Genomic DNA, 18173 nt, shown 5'->3' on the forward strand with positions numbered 1-18173 from the left:
TAATTCTTCGCTGACCGCAATAGTTCACTGTCCCTGTCCAGTTCATGGCTGTAGCCCGCCCGGGGCATCCACGGCAAGTTGGGCTGTTTCCGCGGCGGCCCTGGGACGAACCGGGAGGGGCATTTGGGGCCTGCCGGGGGCGGTCGCTTGCGGTCACCGCTCGCCATTGTTTATTAATTAAAAGTTCTATAGCAGGGAGAAAGACGTGAGTAACTTTTTTGGGAGGAAAAGTGACGTAATCATCTATATCTATACTTATAATAAATCTGTAGAGAGGCGAATTCTGTACATGAAATATATTTAAAAAAAAAACTATGAAGGGGTGATAAGGGATCGCTACTGATGCCAAAAATGCAATCAGTAAAATTTTTGTCTGTCTGTCTGTCTGTCTGTCTGTCTGTATATTCGTTATAGAAACAAAAACTACACGACGGATTTTAACGAAATTTGGCACAATTATTCTTCATACTCCTGGGCAGGTTATAGTAAAAGAATCATGTAAATCGGTGTAGAAACACCAAAGTTATACATGAAATACGCTATAAGTCATCGCGCGTGAATTACATGCCATAAGGATTATTTTTGTGTATCAGTTGCCGCGTTCGACGCGCTTCGCGGCGGGTGCTATAAAAAGGCGGCGGGTCCGCACCCGTTTCGCGTTGTCACGGCATCACGTGTGAACGGCTGAACCGATTTCGATAATTCTTTTCTATTATATTCCTTGAAGTACCAGGATGGTTCTTATGTAGAGAAAACGTAAATATGTACCACGGGCGAAGCCGGGGCGGACCGCTAGTAATAAATAATTTTAGTAGTTTGTATGTACATTGTATCCGCTTGTCTGGTTAAACCTCGATATTGGATGGACCAATATGAATGGTTTTGATCTTAAAATATTTGTAGATCTTAAGAAAAGATTTATTCGGTGAGAGATTAAGATGATAAGTAACGAAAAAATATTTTTCATTAATACAATATTTAGGTGATCCGAAGATCACTGAATAAGCACTGAATCATCTAGTAAACTGATTTAAATTAATGGGTTAAGATTTAGCCAAAACTTCGCGTGTTTTTCTTTTCAATTACTAAGTAAATGCTCAATTACGCACTTCAAATAACTCACCTTAAATAACTCTTTACTTTGTTTAGAACATTTTTTACATAAAACAATATTTTATTTGGACTCCACGTCCAAACTCCAAAATAAACAAATCTGGTTACCATAGCAACCACGATAATATTATGACTGATAACACCTGCGGTTAACACATATTGTCAAAATAATAAAATAGTAAAGTAATATCTCATACCAGCCATTGTGTGAAATTGTAGAGCAAGCTTCTTTCAGATAATGTCGTAAATAATTACGATTAAAAGCACTTGCTTGTATCATTTATTTACTCATGTGGTAAAAAGTATACAAAAAAATGTGTGCTAGAGTACACACGTAAGAAGTGAAACTTCTTTATTCAAAACCTTTTTTTCAAAAAATAATTTACTAGGTATATACAACTTTACAGAAATACGTCAATCACGCGTGGTAGGGATAAAAACAAGATGGCGCGTAACGCAAAAATGTTACACTAAATTTTTTTCCAACCCCGATAAAGAAGTTTCACTTCAAAAATATTGGTCGCGTGAATAAAATAAATTTTCATAATCTCTGATACTTTTTATATGCGCTCTATTAGTTTCAAGTGTATACTTTGAATGCAAATCGTGACTATCCAAATTTCATCTGCTGCTCAGGCATTATTCACATGGAAAGCTTATCGCCGGTTTCACATCTTCTGGATATGTTCTATTTAGCTTGTGTCAGTTAAAATAACAAACACTGTATCTAAATGTGCATCAAAAACTTTTAGATAGGCATTATCAGAAACCGGCTTTTGAGCTTTTATTCATGGGATTATTACAAGAATACTTCTTTATTATAATACTAATTACTAAAATAGATAAATACAAAGGGATAAATAAAAACAAATAATTTTCAATCATTCATTTATTGTATAAAAATATTATTGTCATACATACACCAATATTGAGGAAAATGCATTTAGTATTATGCTCACAATTGACATAAATTCATAGTAATTTGATATATTTATTTATTTTTAAAACACAAAAATATAAAATAATACTGGTTAGATTACAACAGGATCTCATTATGCTTTGTTTTGGAAGACCAAAATGGCAGTTTTTAATACAAATAGATATGAGAAAAATTGCTTTTAACTTATTTTATATTAACACACATACAGTATAGTAATTAGTATATTAATAATATTATGTACAAAATATTTAATATATATTGGATATTATAGTTTACAAATTTATTAAAAATCTCATTCTTTTTTTTTATGAATATAGAGGATATCGCATAGAACAGATAGACCCAGCCTTTAACTAAAAACGTTTTAGTTTAATAAGAGACTGGGGGCTGATAATTTTATCATCTGTGTTACAGATTAAAATGCATTCACCTACGGGATCTCACTATAATGTCATCAGACGTTATTACATTAGTATGTTTTATTGTGACCTTAAAATTGTTAAGCGATATATTTCATAATAGTTTCAAGTATACGAGTAGTATAATTCACAACACGATCGAATGATTTTATCAAGTACCCGCAAATAAATTCAAATAATCGATCTTCAAACGTGTATCCCATCTTAGTTCATAGTTCGATATGTACTACATTCAAATACATATAAATACATCTTACATATAATAAAGAATATAAAATAATTGAAGACGAAGTCCTTTCATCATTTTATATATCTCTCTCCGTATTTGGCACCTTTCATATCACATCTTTGCAACAACCATCATCGAATACATTATGTATACATTCTTATATCTCATATTTAGATTAAATATTAAAACCAGGTTATTAATAGAGCAAAATTCATATTATTTACGTATAAGAATTTCGAAAATAGTCTAAAAATCTAGAAATAATGTAGAATATACATAAAAATAAACACAATATAGTATGTTCATTGGTTAATTATATTTTAAGAAAGGATAGATAAATCTTGGTCCTTTTTGATGAGGCAGGATTTAATCTCGCTTCTTATTTTGGCCAGTTAGATGAGCAAGTCTCAAGAATATATATTATTTAAAAAATATCCCTCCCCTCCATTCCATCTATTTTTCTTTGTAAATTTTTCATTTCTAGCTCATCGACTTTTAGTTGCTGTCATTTTCGGCTAGATAAACACGAAATTGTATTGGCAATTATTCTTCCACTTTAATAATTTCCGTCAAATTACCACCATTAGACAGCGGTTACACTGTTGGGCAACCATTAATTGTTTAATTTAGATAGAATACAAGCTAAGTTCCAGTAAATTTTTAAGGTTAATGGCCTACATACTACCCTCAAAAAGTGGTATTAATACATATTTTTACAACTCTAAAATTATTACTTAAGTTGGAGCCTATGAGCTTTATTTCCAGTCGTACTAACTCACAAGATAAACGTATAACTGTATAATTGCACATTCAAACAACAGACTACCCTCAAAAATGTTAAAACATACAACGTTTAAAAACCACAAAATACCTGTCAAATCATCTTCCTAGCTTCCAGATCGTTCAGGTAATTGCTCGAGCCCTGCCAACTAAACGAGCTGTCTGTATCGCCGTCTGACTTCGGTCTGTCAGACTTTGGTCTGTCTGATGTGGGTCTGGTTTTCGATCTGTCGAGATCAAGGTGGTATCCCGCGTTGGACGGTTTGCGCACTTCGTTTAAATAGCGCCAAGTATGACTATCTGCGTTTTCCTCCACTTTGGGGCTGTAATACCATTCTGTGGAGATAAACCATATTTGTTCATAATTACGAATTAATCAAACATAATTTTTTTATTTATGATTTTTGGAGTAACACCTAAATGAGATTACTAGAGGAAATTAATTATTATATTGTAAGCTGTTGCATAATGTGTTCAAAAAGAGGGAAAATTTTAACTTGAAATTTGCCCTCTTTTTTAACGATATAAATACTGTTTTATGTGAAAACACTTGAAAGAGAAAACAGTCAGTAATAACAATCCAAAAAAATCCATCTTTTTTGCTGACAAAGCGCATGTTATCAGCACACTGAGAATCAGCACTGACCTCCGTTGGAGACCTTGGCGATGGCGCTGAGCAGGAAGTCCTTGTCCTTGGCCTGCAGCACCAGCATGCGCCGCAGCAGCTCGCCCATGGAGCGCTGCGCCAGCGACCGCGCGCGCATGTAGTACACGCACACGCTGCGAGACAGCATGCTGAATATCAGCGCTTCACGCCATATTGTGTACTCGCTTTCCACCCGCGGCTTCGCCCGCGTTTTCAAAGAAAAACCCGCATAGTTCCCGTTCCCGTGGGATTTCCGGGATAAAACCTATCCTATGTGTTATTCTGATGTATAAGCTATATTGTGGTAAAGTTTCATTCAAATCCATTCAGTAGTTTTTACGTGAAAGTGTAACAAACATCCATACTTACAAACTTTCGCCTTTATAATAGTAGTACGATACACTTTACAGATCGCGCGGCGAGAGTTTGGCTTTGACCTTCGGGTGGAGGGGATTACTGCGCAACGCACACAATACTTTTCCCCGCCCCTCACCCCGCTAATTGCCCGTTGATACCCAATTTCTGATTTCTGCGCAATAACGGTCAAAGCCAAACTCTCGTCGCGCGATCTGTACTACATGTTGAGTTGACCCATGAGAATAAATTAATAAACACAAATGTCTGTATGTATAGTCATGGCAATACCGTCATGGAGTATAGCGACGACTTTGGTATCTTTGAATTTTGGCAAAGAAGTTTCAATTATGATGCGTATGCGGCACACACGCTCTTTTTATTGATTTACATACATCTGTTATTCATTTTGATTATAATTTTAGGCCTATTCAGATTAAAACGTTATTTACTACCACACTGTACCTTTATTTTATACATTCCGACTCATATGACTTTTCTGACTGTAAAAGCTTACTTACCAGAGAGCTACAAACAGGAACCCTATAACTCCAGGTCTCACGATGAAAGCCAGCACCCTGGCCAGGGCTGGTCTTTCCGATAGACCGAGTAGACCTTCACCAACCAGTGATAGCACTGTGGAGTACTGCTGGAACGGACCGCAAGAGTGGGAGGAAGTGCTGGAACGTTATAGATGCGATTACAAACGACATAATAACAAAATAACCATGATTTTAGATTATGGCAGAAAATATTACCATTCAAGAAAATATAACCTTACGAGCGGCGGCGCGGGGCGGCTAGTGAGTCATACAATTTGCAAATATTCTGCCTATTATTACTTATAAATTAAAACCAATCAATGTAACAAATAAATATTGTTTATCTTATTAAAAAAATATGAATAAACTTATCAATTAAAACCAATCAATGTGACAAAAAAAAATGGTTTGAGACGATTGACTCTAAATCGTGTTAGAAAAAGTGTAGTAGCGATGGCCTCTCTAGTACGTAGTACATAGTAACTCAATGCAAAAAACATGTTTCCTAAAGCTGTTGCTAATAAATTATTATTACTACTTACCCAAGGAACAAGACTCCAATACCAAATATGGTTGTGAAGAGCGACAGAGTTACCAAAAGGTATAGAGCTGTTTGCGTTTGTGCTGCACGCCATACCTACAAATGAAATACACAAATACGAAGAATAAAATAATATTATTCCGAATATAATTATTTGAATTAAAATTCAATAAAATTCCATTCAGTTGAGAATTGAAAATGTTGTATTGGCTCGCAATTTCGTAATGATAAATAAAATAAAAATCTTCTCTCGATATCCATAGAGTTTAAAATGGCATGTAAATTAAAAAGCCAACATTCTTTATCAAACAAAATTCAACTGTATTCTCCACACAATAAAGGTCACATTACCTTTCTCGCTGGTAAGCACGCTCGCAAAGCGCACACTCTCTTCACATAAAACAGCAATAGGAATTTGATCGTTACTGCTACTACCAATAGAGGTGAGAATAGCATGCCAAGCCATAGTAATGCCTGGTTGTATATGAGAGTCAATGAATTGTATGCAATGTTGAACTCTGGACCAGTTTCAGTAATATTGAATCTGCAAGTAGAAAATTGTCTTTAAGAAAATTCTTAGCCTGAGTATTTTTATCAGATGTAATCGTAAATTAGACGATGGAAGTTTTTTTTACTTATGCAGAATATCTCATTACATTAGTCTCAAATCTTTTCCGTCTGTTATTTATTTTCGTGGAATAATAAATATCACTTATAATTTTCAATCTACCCACCTAAAAAAAGCACACACAAAATTAAAAGTGAAAGTACGTTTACTTTGTTTATAAGGCCTTATCTTTTAAAAGCTATATCTACCAGGCAACTTATTTATCTTAGCGATACTCACTTGAACAACAACATCCTGATAAACTCAACAGCGGGCAACAACAACAAAGACACCGGAGCGTCCAGCAACACGAGTCGGTATGCGGCTTGACCCAGCGATGTCTCCCAACACTAGAAAATTTGCATTATTTAATCGTGAAATAAAGTACAGGACTTTAAAATTAATTTGTATTTTGATAGGGTATTAATGGATGGAACAATAATTATTGCAACTTTTTCCAAAATTTATTTTTGCTATCATTTTTCGTATTGTTACAATGACAGTAAATTAAAGCAAAAATAATTTATGGATTACATTAACGAATGACATACGATGTATCTTTTTAGGGACCTGTATCAAAGAATAAAACAAATCCCTATTACTGAGATCCATCTATCTGTCTGTCTGTTCGTATGTCACGAGGCTCTATCTCATAAGCCGCGATAGTTCTAAACAGTCGAAATTTTCAGATATTATGTATTTCTGTTACGGTTAAAACCATACACCACACCTAAATTCAAATCATAACAAAAACAATTAAACAACAAAAACACAAACTACCCACCTCTTCACCACTTTTAGCCCAGTACACGAACACTAACGCGAGTGTCGTTATATCGAGGAGCCAAGTGCGTGCTAACGTTACGTACGTGCCTGTTCGTGGTGCGTAGAATTCTAACCTGCGTGTAAGAAACAAGAAAACTTAAAGCAAAGTTCTTTTGTTTGTGTTTAGTGTCTTTTAAACTTTAGTGCTCTTTTATGTTTTTGAAAGTGTCAGTTTGCGAAAGGAAGGAATTAAAATGCGATTTATGCATATAAATGCGTGTTAACATTTTCAATACAGTTTGTTAAAATACATCTTTCAATTTTCAATCAAATCGCTGTATTTTTTTCATGTTCAGAAATAGGCTATTTACTTATCAAATAACATCTCTATCGTGAAAATAGGTATTATATAACAAAATAAAAATTTTAATAAATATAAACAATTTTATACTCAATCAAAAAAGTAATGAAAAAAATCAAACTACCCACCTAACAATAAAGTTAAACAGTAGCGGGCACACCGCTAGCGCAGTGGTTATAACCAGCGACACGCAGACCTCCCAGTACGGGGTCAGTAGCTTCAATCCCAGCAGGCCCCAGATCCCATACTGCATCCCACCAATTGCAGCTAACACTACACACCACACTAGCGCGTTAAGTGACTGTTGCAGTAGTTTGGTGCAAAACGATAACTTGTGCCGCACTTTATTTTGTTCACTGAGCAATTCCTGAAGAGAATAGTATTTTTTATGTGAAAGTAAAGTCTTGCGACTTTTTTTTAATATCAACAACACAAATATTATAGACGGGAAATATTTGTATTTTCATATCATTGTATAACTTGGTAACGATGTTCAGTTCTTTAAGGGCTAATTTTTCAATCCTTGGTTAAAACTTATTCGTCGAATAATGAATAAAACTACCATTTTAAAAACGTATTCTAATTGCCCGTATTTGACAGTCTACGTGACATTTTAATATTATCGTGTAAAACTTTATTGGACGGATAAGTTTTATCCAAGCATTGAAAAATCGGCCCTTAATCAGAAATTATTTATTATGTTTATAATTTTTTTTTTTTCATAAAATCATATCTTAAAATTACTCGTGTCGGTCATTATTACAAGAAATATGTAATCGTAATGGAAAAGGTTTTGCAGTTGTGCAGTTCTAACAAAACGAAATAATATTTTTATGCCGTCGTTACAAAGTTACGTTATTGAACTTTGTTGTACTGTCAAATGTTACATTAAGGAAGAAGTCACCTTAAGTTAATAATAAATACATTATAGTGGAGCCAATTTAATAGGCAACATTTGACGTCTATCAATTTTATCTTCGAAGAGAGGTAACCTGCTTGAAAACATCGATTAAAGTGAATTAATCGATACGGACTTGAAACATTTGTCAATCGAACTTGAAACACATGTCAATTTTCAAATTCATCAGGGGAATCCCTGTCCCAGTAATATACTTTCTTTCGTAAATTTAAGGAGCAAAATAAGACAAGTATAATACTTACATAATTAAAAAACACAACGCATTTATTAATTTATGATAATTTTTATTCACAAGTAATCAATGCATTCGATTCTAGATGTCATATTTCGATTTTTAGAGTAACGTCTCTGGTATTTAAAAAGAAAAAAGGTTTACTGACACAAAATTGTAGCGACGTCAGTTCTTTAAATCAGAAATTGTTTATTATGTTTAGAATGGTTTATCAGTAAAATCAAATCTTAAAATTACTTATATCGGTCATTATTATTATAAAATATAAGTAATGGTAATTGAAAAAAGTTAAGCAAATATGCAGTTCTAACAAAACGAAATATCATGTTATTCTATGTCGTCGTTACTAAGTTAAGTTGTTGAATTTTGTTGAACTGTCAAATGTTGCCTATTAAAATGGCTCTACTATAAATATAATTACATTAAAGTGTTATCACTACATAGTATAAAACAAAGTCGCTTTCTCTGTCCCTATGTCCCTATATATGCTTAAAAAAAATCTTTAAAATTATGCAACGGATTTTGATGCGTTTTTTCAAAGATAGAGTGATTCAAGAGGAAGGTTTTTATAATTTATTAGGTTTTAGACAAAGCGGGCGAAGCCGCGGGCGGAAAGCTAGTTTAATATAAATTAAGGATATACCTTAAGTTCATTATAAATACTGGCAGCAGTGAGAGCAGCGGCCGCCGGAGAGACGATCCCACAGTCCCAGCCGCAGAATATCTTGCTGGCGAACACGTGCGGCAGTCCACCGCCCGAGCCGATGAAGTTGCGACGGTAGGAGTACGCTGTTCTGGATTTTTTTGTCATTTTTTCTATTAATTTTTGACTTTGATAGCTACTTATCCCGGGTAAACAATAAATAAAATAAAGTATAGCCTATGTGACACACTAATCATGTAACGTTCCGCGCGTGAAATAATTTTTCATCAAATCGGTCCAGTACTTTGGAGACCAATTTCATTGTCTTATTTCTTTGTAACAATATTCAAAATTCAGTTAAGTACGAGAGTAAAATTTCAAGATCGCGTCATGGCAATACCGTCACGTCATGGAGTAAGGCGACGATTTTGGTACCTTTGAATCTTGCCAAAGAAGTTTCACTTCTGACACGACAAAAGAGTCTTTTTTTGGTTTTTCATAATATTTAACATTTAATATGAACATACCTATAACAAAGTACCCCAAAGAACATGAGATACAAGCAGAGCATGGAGAAGAAGTAGGCGAACGGCATGTTGTAGGTAAGTGGTACAGATGTAGTGATTACACCGTCGTGGTAGTGGCCGTAGAATAGCGGGGAATCTTCTAGAGCACCCTAGAATATTGACAAAAAAAATATTAATTTTGTTAACTAAAAACGTTCATTTTTTATATGTATGGAAAACAACATTTTTTTTTTCTTGTCAATTCTTCTCTTAACGATATACTTCGTTTATTATGTCATTGAGAGGTAATTTAAGCTGACATTGTCCTATTCTGAAAATGTAAATTAGTGACCATTGATAGATCTTAAAACTTAAATTGGTACAACAGCAGGAATTAAATCTTTCCTCAAATCCTACCACACAAAAATACACCAAGAACACAGCAATTCCATTCCAATCGTCTCAAACCCAAACGAACAATCTAAGACATTACAAAAATTTTGCCATACAATAATGACACTTACCTTCCCACTAATAAAGTCCAAAAACCCCCACCCACCGGTCACATTCCTGCCCCCATCATGCAGCACCTGAGGCACTACCACGAAGGAGACCAGAAACACACTGAGCACCAGATCCAGGCCAAAAAGCCAGCGGAGTAAGTGGAAGTAGGAACCCACTGCAGAACCAAGGTGACCTTCTATGTTTCGTATCGGCTCATACCATAGTTCTATGGAGAATATTAGGTCTCGGAAACTTTCGCGTAACTATAAAAAAATATGTAGCAATTTGTAATTAACAGGTTATCGATTGTTATAGGTTTAAAACATAGCGAGATATTATCTTGTTTAAATGGCCCTATTAATAATCTTAGTGTCGTTATTGAATCAATGTTTTAAAAATCTATTTTAGTAGCTTTTAATCGAATAGTCAATGAAGCATATACAATATACATGGATTATACAGGTCCCAGACAAAAAAATCTAAGGAATGAAGTTCCAAATAGAAATATACTTTACAATTTTTTTTTTATGTAGACACATTAAAAATGTATTATTTTTAATATATTAGGTATGCTTCTCTTACCCGTTTCCAAGTAAAACTGAGCCTATATTTAAATCTCTTGAACACAGAAATGGGACGTCTTTTGGACCGCAAACTGACTGACGCCGACAATTTTGCACGCACGCTCCTCTTCATAGTTAGACCTTGTGGTAGATCTCGGAGGGCTTCTCTAAAATGAAAAAAATAAAATATTTAAACAGTCCGAAGGATAATATTCATTCAGAAATATTATGTTTAAAACTGACTAGATAGAAACAAACAAATATTTTTTTAATTGCCCAATTTTTACTTTTTGTTCAAAATAATCACAATAAATTTATGTTTTTCTATGATTGAAGAGTGTGTAAAAACCAAAGCTCAAAATTAAAAAATAAAATCACAAAAAATCTACAAGATTATCAATCATACATCAATCTGTAAAGCAAAGTAAACTTAAATAGCATTATGTATAAACTACCTTCTCAATTCTTCAGAAACCGGATTGTCCTCCATGAGATGTATATGCTGTTCCATCTCCCGCACAATGATGTCCACTTGCTTATCAGGATCTGGGGTATCCGACACGGCGTCCAAAAGAGCATTGTTTTCACTATTCACGCGCCGAATACGTAGTGTGTCTGAAAAAAATAATATTTGGTAAATGTTATTAAATATACGAATATATTTATATTTTTGCAACATAATATGTGAAAAAACAGCGTGTGTGCCGGGCACACGTGTCAGAAGTGAAACTTCTTTGGCAAGATTCAAAGATATCAAAGTTTAAAGTATCTTCATAATGCTTTTAAATAAGATTCGATCGAACTATCTTAATCGTAATTCTAAGGAGTAAAATCCATGATGAAATGCGTTATATTCTAAATTTTCACGTTTATTATTTTATATTATTGTTATTAATTTGTAGTACGATATAAATAAAAAATACCTAAATTCTCAACTTCAATGATATCTTCAACATTCATTTTACACAACAGACAAACATGTAAAATGATCAAACGTAAAACAGTGAATGAGGAAAGTGATTCACGAGACCCTTAAGTTAATTAGAGCTTGTTATCATAAATTCGAAGTACTTTTAAATGTTTGAAATGAAATCTCGTTTAACATCTGTACACTGTTCACGTTTTTACGTTAAAATACATTTTGTTTTTTTTTTTTAATATTACAATTATAATAATAGAGAAGTATAATTAATATTCACATTTACTCGCTAATTATTGCGCATACGACAATTGTTTTAAATACGATAGAATTATATACCTACCTAGTTAGTACTTTATTGGGTTTAATTTTGCGCCAGTATTATAGTATTAAAGTGTTCAAAACTAACAATAATCGCGTTTATATCCGTTTATATCCATATGATTACACAATCTATTTCTGTGCAATAAATAATAGCGTAAACGGTAAAAGATATTCAGTTATGTCAATTTATTCCAGAATTCAAAATTCAAATTCAAAATTCAAATTATATTTATTTGCAAGAATGTAGTTACAAATTATAGATGTTTTTAATTACAATATTATGTGGCTAATACATTCTACCCATTGATTGGGTGTGCAAATATTGAAAAAGAAAGTTGATTAGTCTAATTATTTAAATGTACACACAATTCAATTTTCACAATTACGCGAACGCACTACGATTAACACGATTATATCACACACTTATCACACACAATTCAGTTTACACTACTTAAAAGTCATAAATTCTTCAATGTCATAAAATTGTTTCACCATCAACCAGTTCGTCAGTTTATTTTTGAAAAAATTTACTGGTAGTTCCTTGAAATTGTCCGGTATTTTATTATATATTTTAATAGCCATAAATATTACACTGTTTTTAGCTTTGTTAATTCTACACGTTGGGAAATGTAATTTGTTTTGGTATCTTGTCAACATATGCGAATTTACTTCTCCTTTCTTCTTAAAGTATTCCGGGTGATATTTTACAAATAAACATACTTCTCTTATGTACATGCAAGTTAAAGTAAGGATCCGTAATTTACTAAACAGAGGTCTACAACTGTCTCTTTGGTTCAAACCGCACAGAGCTCTGATACATTTTTTTTGTGAGACAAATACCTTCCGCACATCACAAGATTGTCCCCAAAGAATGATTCCATACGAAAGTACAGAGGAAACGTAGGCATGATAAGCATTTATTGCTGCATTCATAGAAACAGTATCTCTTAAACGCCGTAATACGTAAACGAAACGATTAATTCTGTCACAAACGTAATCAATATGTTTGTTCCATTTTAGACCTTCAGTTAGTAATTATCTAATTATTGTTATGAAAATAAATTAATGGAATTGAACACAGGAAAGACTTATTATTTTTATATGTACTAGATGTGCCACGCGGTTTAACCAGCAGACAGATCCGAATGCAAAAGCAAGTATTTCTTAAGTTATAGTTTTTGTGTTATTCTGATACATAAGCTACATTACTGCCAAGTATCATCAAAATCTGTTCAGTGTTTCATTCAGCAGTTTATTTCATACAGATACAACATGCCACAGAATTATTAGTTTGTTTAAAATCCTGCAAACCTTCTAACTTAGAGGTAGCGCGCAAGAGCAACTTTTGTCTCCGCAACTATTTTGTCTATCCCCCCATGGGCTAGTAATAAAGTGCGCGCACGTAGCGACGCAACTCCCAATAGAGAGATGGGAGAGACAAAATAGTTGCGGAGACAAAAGTTGCTCTTGCGCGCTAGCTCTAAGAGTAACTTCGAAACTTACTATAGGGTGCTTGGCGTGACGGCATGAAGTTGATAGCCACCTGTCTCGCCACATTATTCCTTATGGTGACATTGCGACGAACACTAGCTGGCCGCAATTCTATATCTTCTATTTCATCTTCCATGTTAAAAATCTGCAATCATAAATTTGCTATTATGTTTTCAAACATTTTATGGAAAATTAAAATATAGCATGCTTTGTTATTCTTTGTAAAAGAGAGAATTTATTACATTGCGGAATCTATGACATTGAAGAATAAGTGACGATTAAGAATTTGTGACACAAAGAATTAGTGTAAATTATTTCCATTTAAATATTTGCACACCCAAATAATGGGTAGAATATATAAGCACTATGAAATTATAATAACAACACCTATATTTGTAACTACAGTCTTGAATATAAATATAATTTGAATTTTGAATTTGAATTTGAAAATAATGTATATAATTACATATATTAAATAATCACTAATACTATAAAACAGTCGCTTTCTCTGTCCCTTTGTATGCTTAAATCTTAAAAACTATGCAATGGATTTTGATGCGTTTTTTTTTATGACCCTGAATTTGGCAGACAGCAGACAAAATGTAATTTCAGATTGGGATATCTCTAAGCGAAAGTAAGTTTTACATGTTTACCGAATTGGGAATTGTTTGTCGTTGATTTACCTACAGGTGATAATAAAGAAAATTTTATTTTATTTTTTAAATTTTTTTTTAAATAAAAAATAAAATTTTGGGAAGCTCTCACCGTGTTCCCAATTGATTTATAAATCTGAAACTTTCAAATTTAGTTTATTATTGGATTCTGAAAAGGTGATATCAGTTAGTTTTTTCAATTTGGCTTGGAATATTCTGGGATGTATATCTTCCAGAAAAATTATTTTTTAGTGGAAAAAAGAAAAGTCATATTTTCGTCTTTAAAAAATCTAAAGGTGATATTTTTTAAATTTTAAATTTGTCAGTCGGATCGTAAGATATCCTAATTTTTAAATTTTGATGCCGGATATCAAAGTGAAAATTAATCAAAATAATAATCAAAAAAATGTCATGTCTTCATTTTTAGTAAATCTACAGATGATATATCTCAGATTTTATATATTCTTGTTTATTTGTTGTATATCCTCATCTTTCGATTTTTTTTCCGAAATGGAATATCAGGCATGAATTATTCTTTTTTTTATTAAATAAAGAAAAACATATTATCAAGGCAATTCAACTGTTAATATTCAGCCCATAATAAGAGTAAAATATGGAATAAAATATTTTCAGTCTTTACACCACACACCCTCTAAACTCTCGGGAAAGAAAACATGGAGATCATTTTTGTACAGAATAGTTATTATAAGATCTAGTACTTATTTGAGGTATTTCTTGTATAAAATTTACCGTCCTGTCCGTTTTTCCTTTGACCCCGAATAACTTTTGTTACACACATGGGATCTTAAAACTTGTACTTTTAAAACTTTATTTGTTATGGTACACCCCTACCACAATTTAGCTCTTTAGGAATTATTGTTATTGCAAAGGTCTAATTTGACCGGGCTATGATATAAAGACTGAAAATATTTTATTCCATAATTTACTCTTATTATGGGCTGAATATTAACAGTTGAATTGCATTGATAATATGTTTTTCTTTATTTAATAAAAAAAAGAATAATCCATGCCTGATATTCCATTTCGGAAAAAAAAATCGAAAGATGAGGATATACAACAAATAAACAAGAATATATAAAATCTGAGATATATCATCTGTAGATTTACTAAAAATGAAGACATGACATTTTTTTGATTTTTATTTTGATTAATTTTCACTTTGATATCCGGCATCAAAATTTAAAAATTAGGATATCTTACGATCCGACTGACAAATTTAAAATTTAAAAAATATCACCTTTAGATTTTTTAAAGACGAAAATATGAATTTTCTTTTTTCCACTAAAAAATAATTTTTCTGGAAGATATACATCCCAGAATATTCCAAGCCAAATTGAAAAAACTAACTGATATCACCTTTTCAGAATCCAATAATAAACTAAATTTGAAAGTTTCAGATTTATAAATCAATTGGGAACACGGTGAGAGCTTCCCAAAATTTTATTTTTTATTTAAAAAAAAATTTAAAAAATAAAATAAAATTTTCTTTATTATCACCTGTAGGTAAATCAACGACAAACAATTCCCAATTCGGTAAACATGTAAAACTTAATTTCGCTTAGAGATATCCCAATCTGAAATTACATTTTGTCTGCTGTCTGCCAAATTCAGGGTCATTTTTTTTTATATATACATTATACAGTAATTAAAGAGGAAGGTTTTTGTATGTAATTTATTAGGTTTTAGACAAAGCAGGCAAAGCCGCGGGCCGTAAGCTAGTGTAATATAAATACTAAAATACTGGAGATCATGGGTGGTTTAAAGTTTAAAATTTTAGAGACAAAGGTATTTTAATGATCTTCATCTTAAATAAAAAATCATATGTACGGAACCAAGGAAGTGCGCTTTTAAACATTTTATTAATTATTAATATGTATAGGCTATAACTAATAGCTAATAACTAATTTATATAAATCGTACATACCTTTTCCAAGAATTGCCTATGTGTTTCTTATTGAGTTCTCTCTACGAGTAAGCACCAATTAGCTGTGATAAGATAGCATTTCGATATAACTAAATAGATATAAATTAATCAGCAATCTTGAGATAATTAGGTAATAAAATGATTTGTTTTTAAACAGAATTCAACAAATGTTTATGTTGTCATTTCATATGACATTTGGTATTTTGGTAAATTTTAAATTTGACAGTATTATAGCTTCGTTCAAACTTAGTTCAAACTCCCTTAGAGCTAGCGCGCACCACGACTTTCTGCAGCGTGATTATTTTATCGCAGAAATACAACGTATGAGTTACTATGGCAATGCGCGCACATGCGATCAAATAATCACAGCGATTTTAAAATTGTGATTTGTCACATTTTGCTGCGACTGCTCGCGACGCGATTGTCGCGAAAATCAAATGCAGAATATGAAATTGTATGGTACCGCGCGCACTGCGATAATAAAATCGCACACTCGGGCCCGGCCGGCACTTCACTTGTGTTTCGTCTGTCCAACAGTAAACATCGTAGTTATTTAGGGAGTATTCAGAGAGAAAGCTTGAAACTTATAAGCGCTTATCGGCGCTTGTCATGTTCATATATTTTCCTGCGCGGGTTGACAGCACTGACAGGAAAATATATGAACATGACAAGCGCCGATAAGCGCTTATAAGTTTCAAGCTTTCTTTCTGAATACGCCCATAGGTAGGTACTGTTTGGTAAACATGAACTCAGTAATCTGTCAAAAGTTTGAATTTATTTATTTAACACTTTATTGTGCAAGAAACAAAATACAGTAGGCGCGCGATAATCCGGCGCTCGCCAATCCGGCACGCTCAGTAGTCCGGCACTTCGGGACTCAGAGAGCCCGCTCTATAATCCGGCATTTTACATAGCTGAACGCCGGATTACTGAACGAAAACGTCACAAATGATGAACCTAATATGTAATTTTAATACTTATTTAATTAATATTTTAATTAATTTATGTATTTTTTTATAATAAATTCAACTTACGTATTTTAAACTGAACTGTACTTACTTATTTTAAATATGAAGTCTTATTTCCTATACTAATTCGATAATCCGGCATTTCCGACAATCCGGCATAGAGGAAAAATTGCCGGTGCCGGATTAGCAAGCGCCTACTGTATAACTAAGTACATAAAGGTTACAATAATAAAAAAAGCGCAATGGGCGGCCTTTTGGCGGAATTTTCATTCTATAATAGCCAAAAAATTTTTTAAATAAATAAATAAATCATTTATTTGCAAGTAAACATGGTATACATAGGTGTTAAGAATAAGATACATTATTTCAGCATGTTTAGCCGTTATTCAACGACATGCAAATACATTTTTCATTAGATATACATTTTATATTATGTCTTCTTAATTTTATTTTATTAAAATCAATTCAAATTTGGGATACATCCGAAGTTCATTGTATTTCTGATAAAAGAAACCATTGACAATTCTATCTGCTGTAAAAGGATGAGTCCAATATTGACGAATTTTCTTTTTTTTCTTATCCTCCGAAGTAGTAAATAAAGACAAGCAAATTGTACGAAATCAATGATGAAGTGAGTAATGATCACTATTAAATTATCGCTGTGCGCGCACCGTACTCTCTGCGATTTTCTACAGCGCGATTTTGAAATCGTGTCGCAAAAATTAAAATCATGGTGCGCGCTTGGCCTTAATGTTCGAGTGGGGAAAATACGGAAAATATAATATAACAAATAATAAAAAATAACATTACATTAACATAATAAAATATATAAACAATAATTAACAAATAATATACTTATTATTAAATTAATATATTATTATTATTGTATATGCGGAGAAGTGACTGATTTTTCGAAATGCTTTTGAAGCTTGAATTATTATTAACTAGCGGTCCGCCCCGGCTTCGCCCGTGGTACATAAGAACCATCCTCGTACTTCAAGGAATATAATAAAAAAGAATTATCGAAATCGGTTCAGCCGTTCTCGAGTTATGCGCTTACCAACACATTTTGCGATTCATTTTTATATAATACTAGCGGTCCGCCCCGGCTTCGCCCGTGGTACATATTTACGTTTTCTCTACATAAAAACCATCCTCGTACTTCAAGGAATATAATAAAAAAAGAATTATCGAAATCGGTTCAGCCGT

General features: G+C 32.8%; 1 protein-coding gene across 1 annotated transcript; it reads right to left on the reverse strand.

Annotated features, from left to right (window-relative positions):
- Positions 1-3482: 3482 nt before the first annotated feature.
- On the reverse strand, positions 3483-16201 carry LOC149906250 (transmembrane channel-like protein 7). Its single transcript, XM_090104507.1, has 15 exons — positions 15997-16201; positions 13411-13543; positions 11120-11279; positions 10684-10831; positions 10122-10364; positions 9619-9767; positions 9092-9242; positions 7426-7664; positions 6956-7070; positions 6412-6521; positions 5916-6108; positions 5566-5660; positions 5003-5161; positions 4128-4261; positions 3483-3817 (listed from the first exon to the last, which is right to left on the reverse strand). Exons 2-15 carry the CDS (start codon positions 13532-13534, stop codon positions 3576-3578), a joined length of 2262 nt encoding a protein of 753 aa, XP_089960633.1. The 5' UTR covers positions 13535-13543; positions 15997-16201; the 3' UTR covers positions 3483-3575.
- Between the last annotated feature and the right edge of the window lie 1972 nt (positions 16202-18173).

The sequence above is a fragment of the Colias eurytheme genome, chromosome 8 (assembly GCF_061535395.1).
Source record: "Colias eurytheme isolate Ceu_HAF_F1 chromosome 8, ilColEury1 Martin Lab GWU primary, whole genome shotgun sequence".
Classification (NCBI taxonomy): Eukaryota; Metazoa; Arthropoda; class Insecta; order Lepidoptera; family Pieridae; genus Colias; species Colias eurytheme.

Coding starts and splice junctions, on each gene's coding strand:
- LOC149906250 (XM_090104507.1), bottom strand. CDS start 13,534: ATGGAAGATGAAATAGAAGATATAGAATTGCGGCCAGCTAGTGTTCGT. Junction 7,665..9,091: donor GTATTTATAATGAACTTAAG/GTATATCCTTAA, acceptor TATTCTCTTCAG/GAATTGCTCAGTGAACAAAA. Junction 6,522..6,955: donor GGGCTAAAAGTGGTGAAGAG/GTGGGTAGTTTG, acceptor CAAATTTTCTAG/TGTTGGGAGACATCGCTGGG.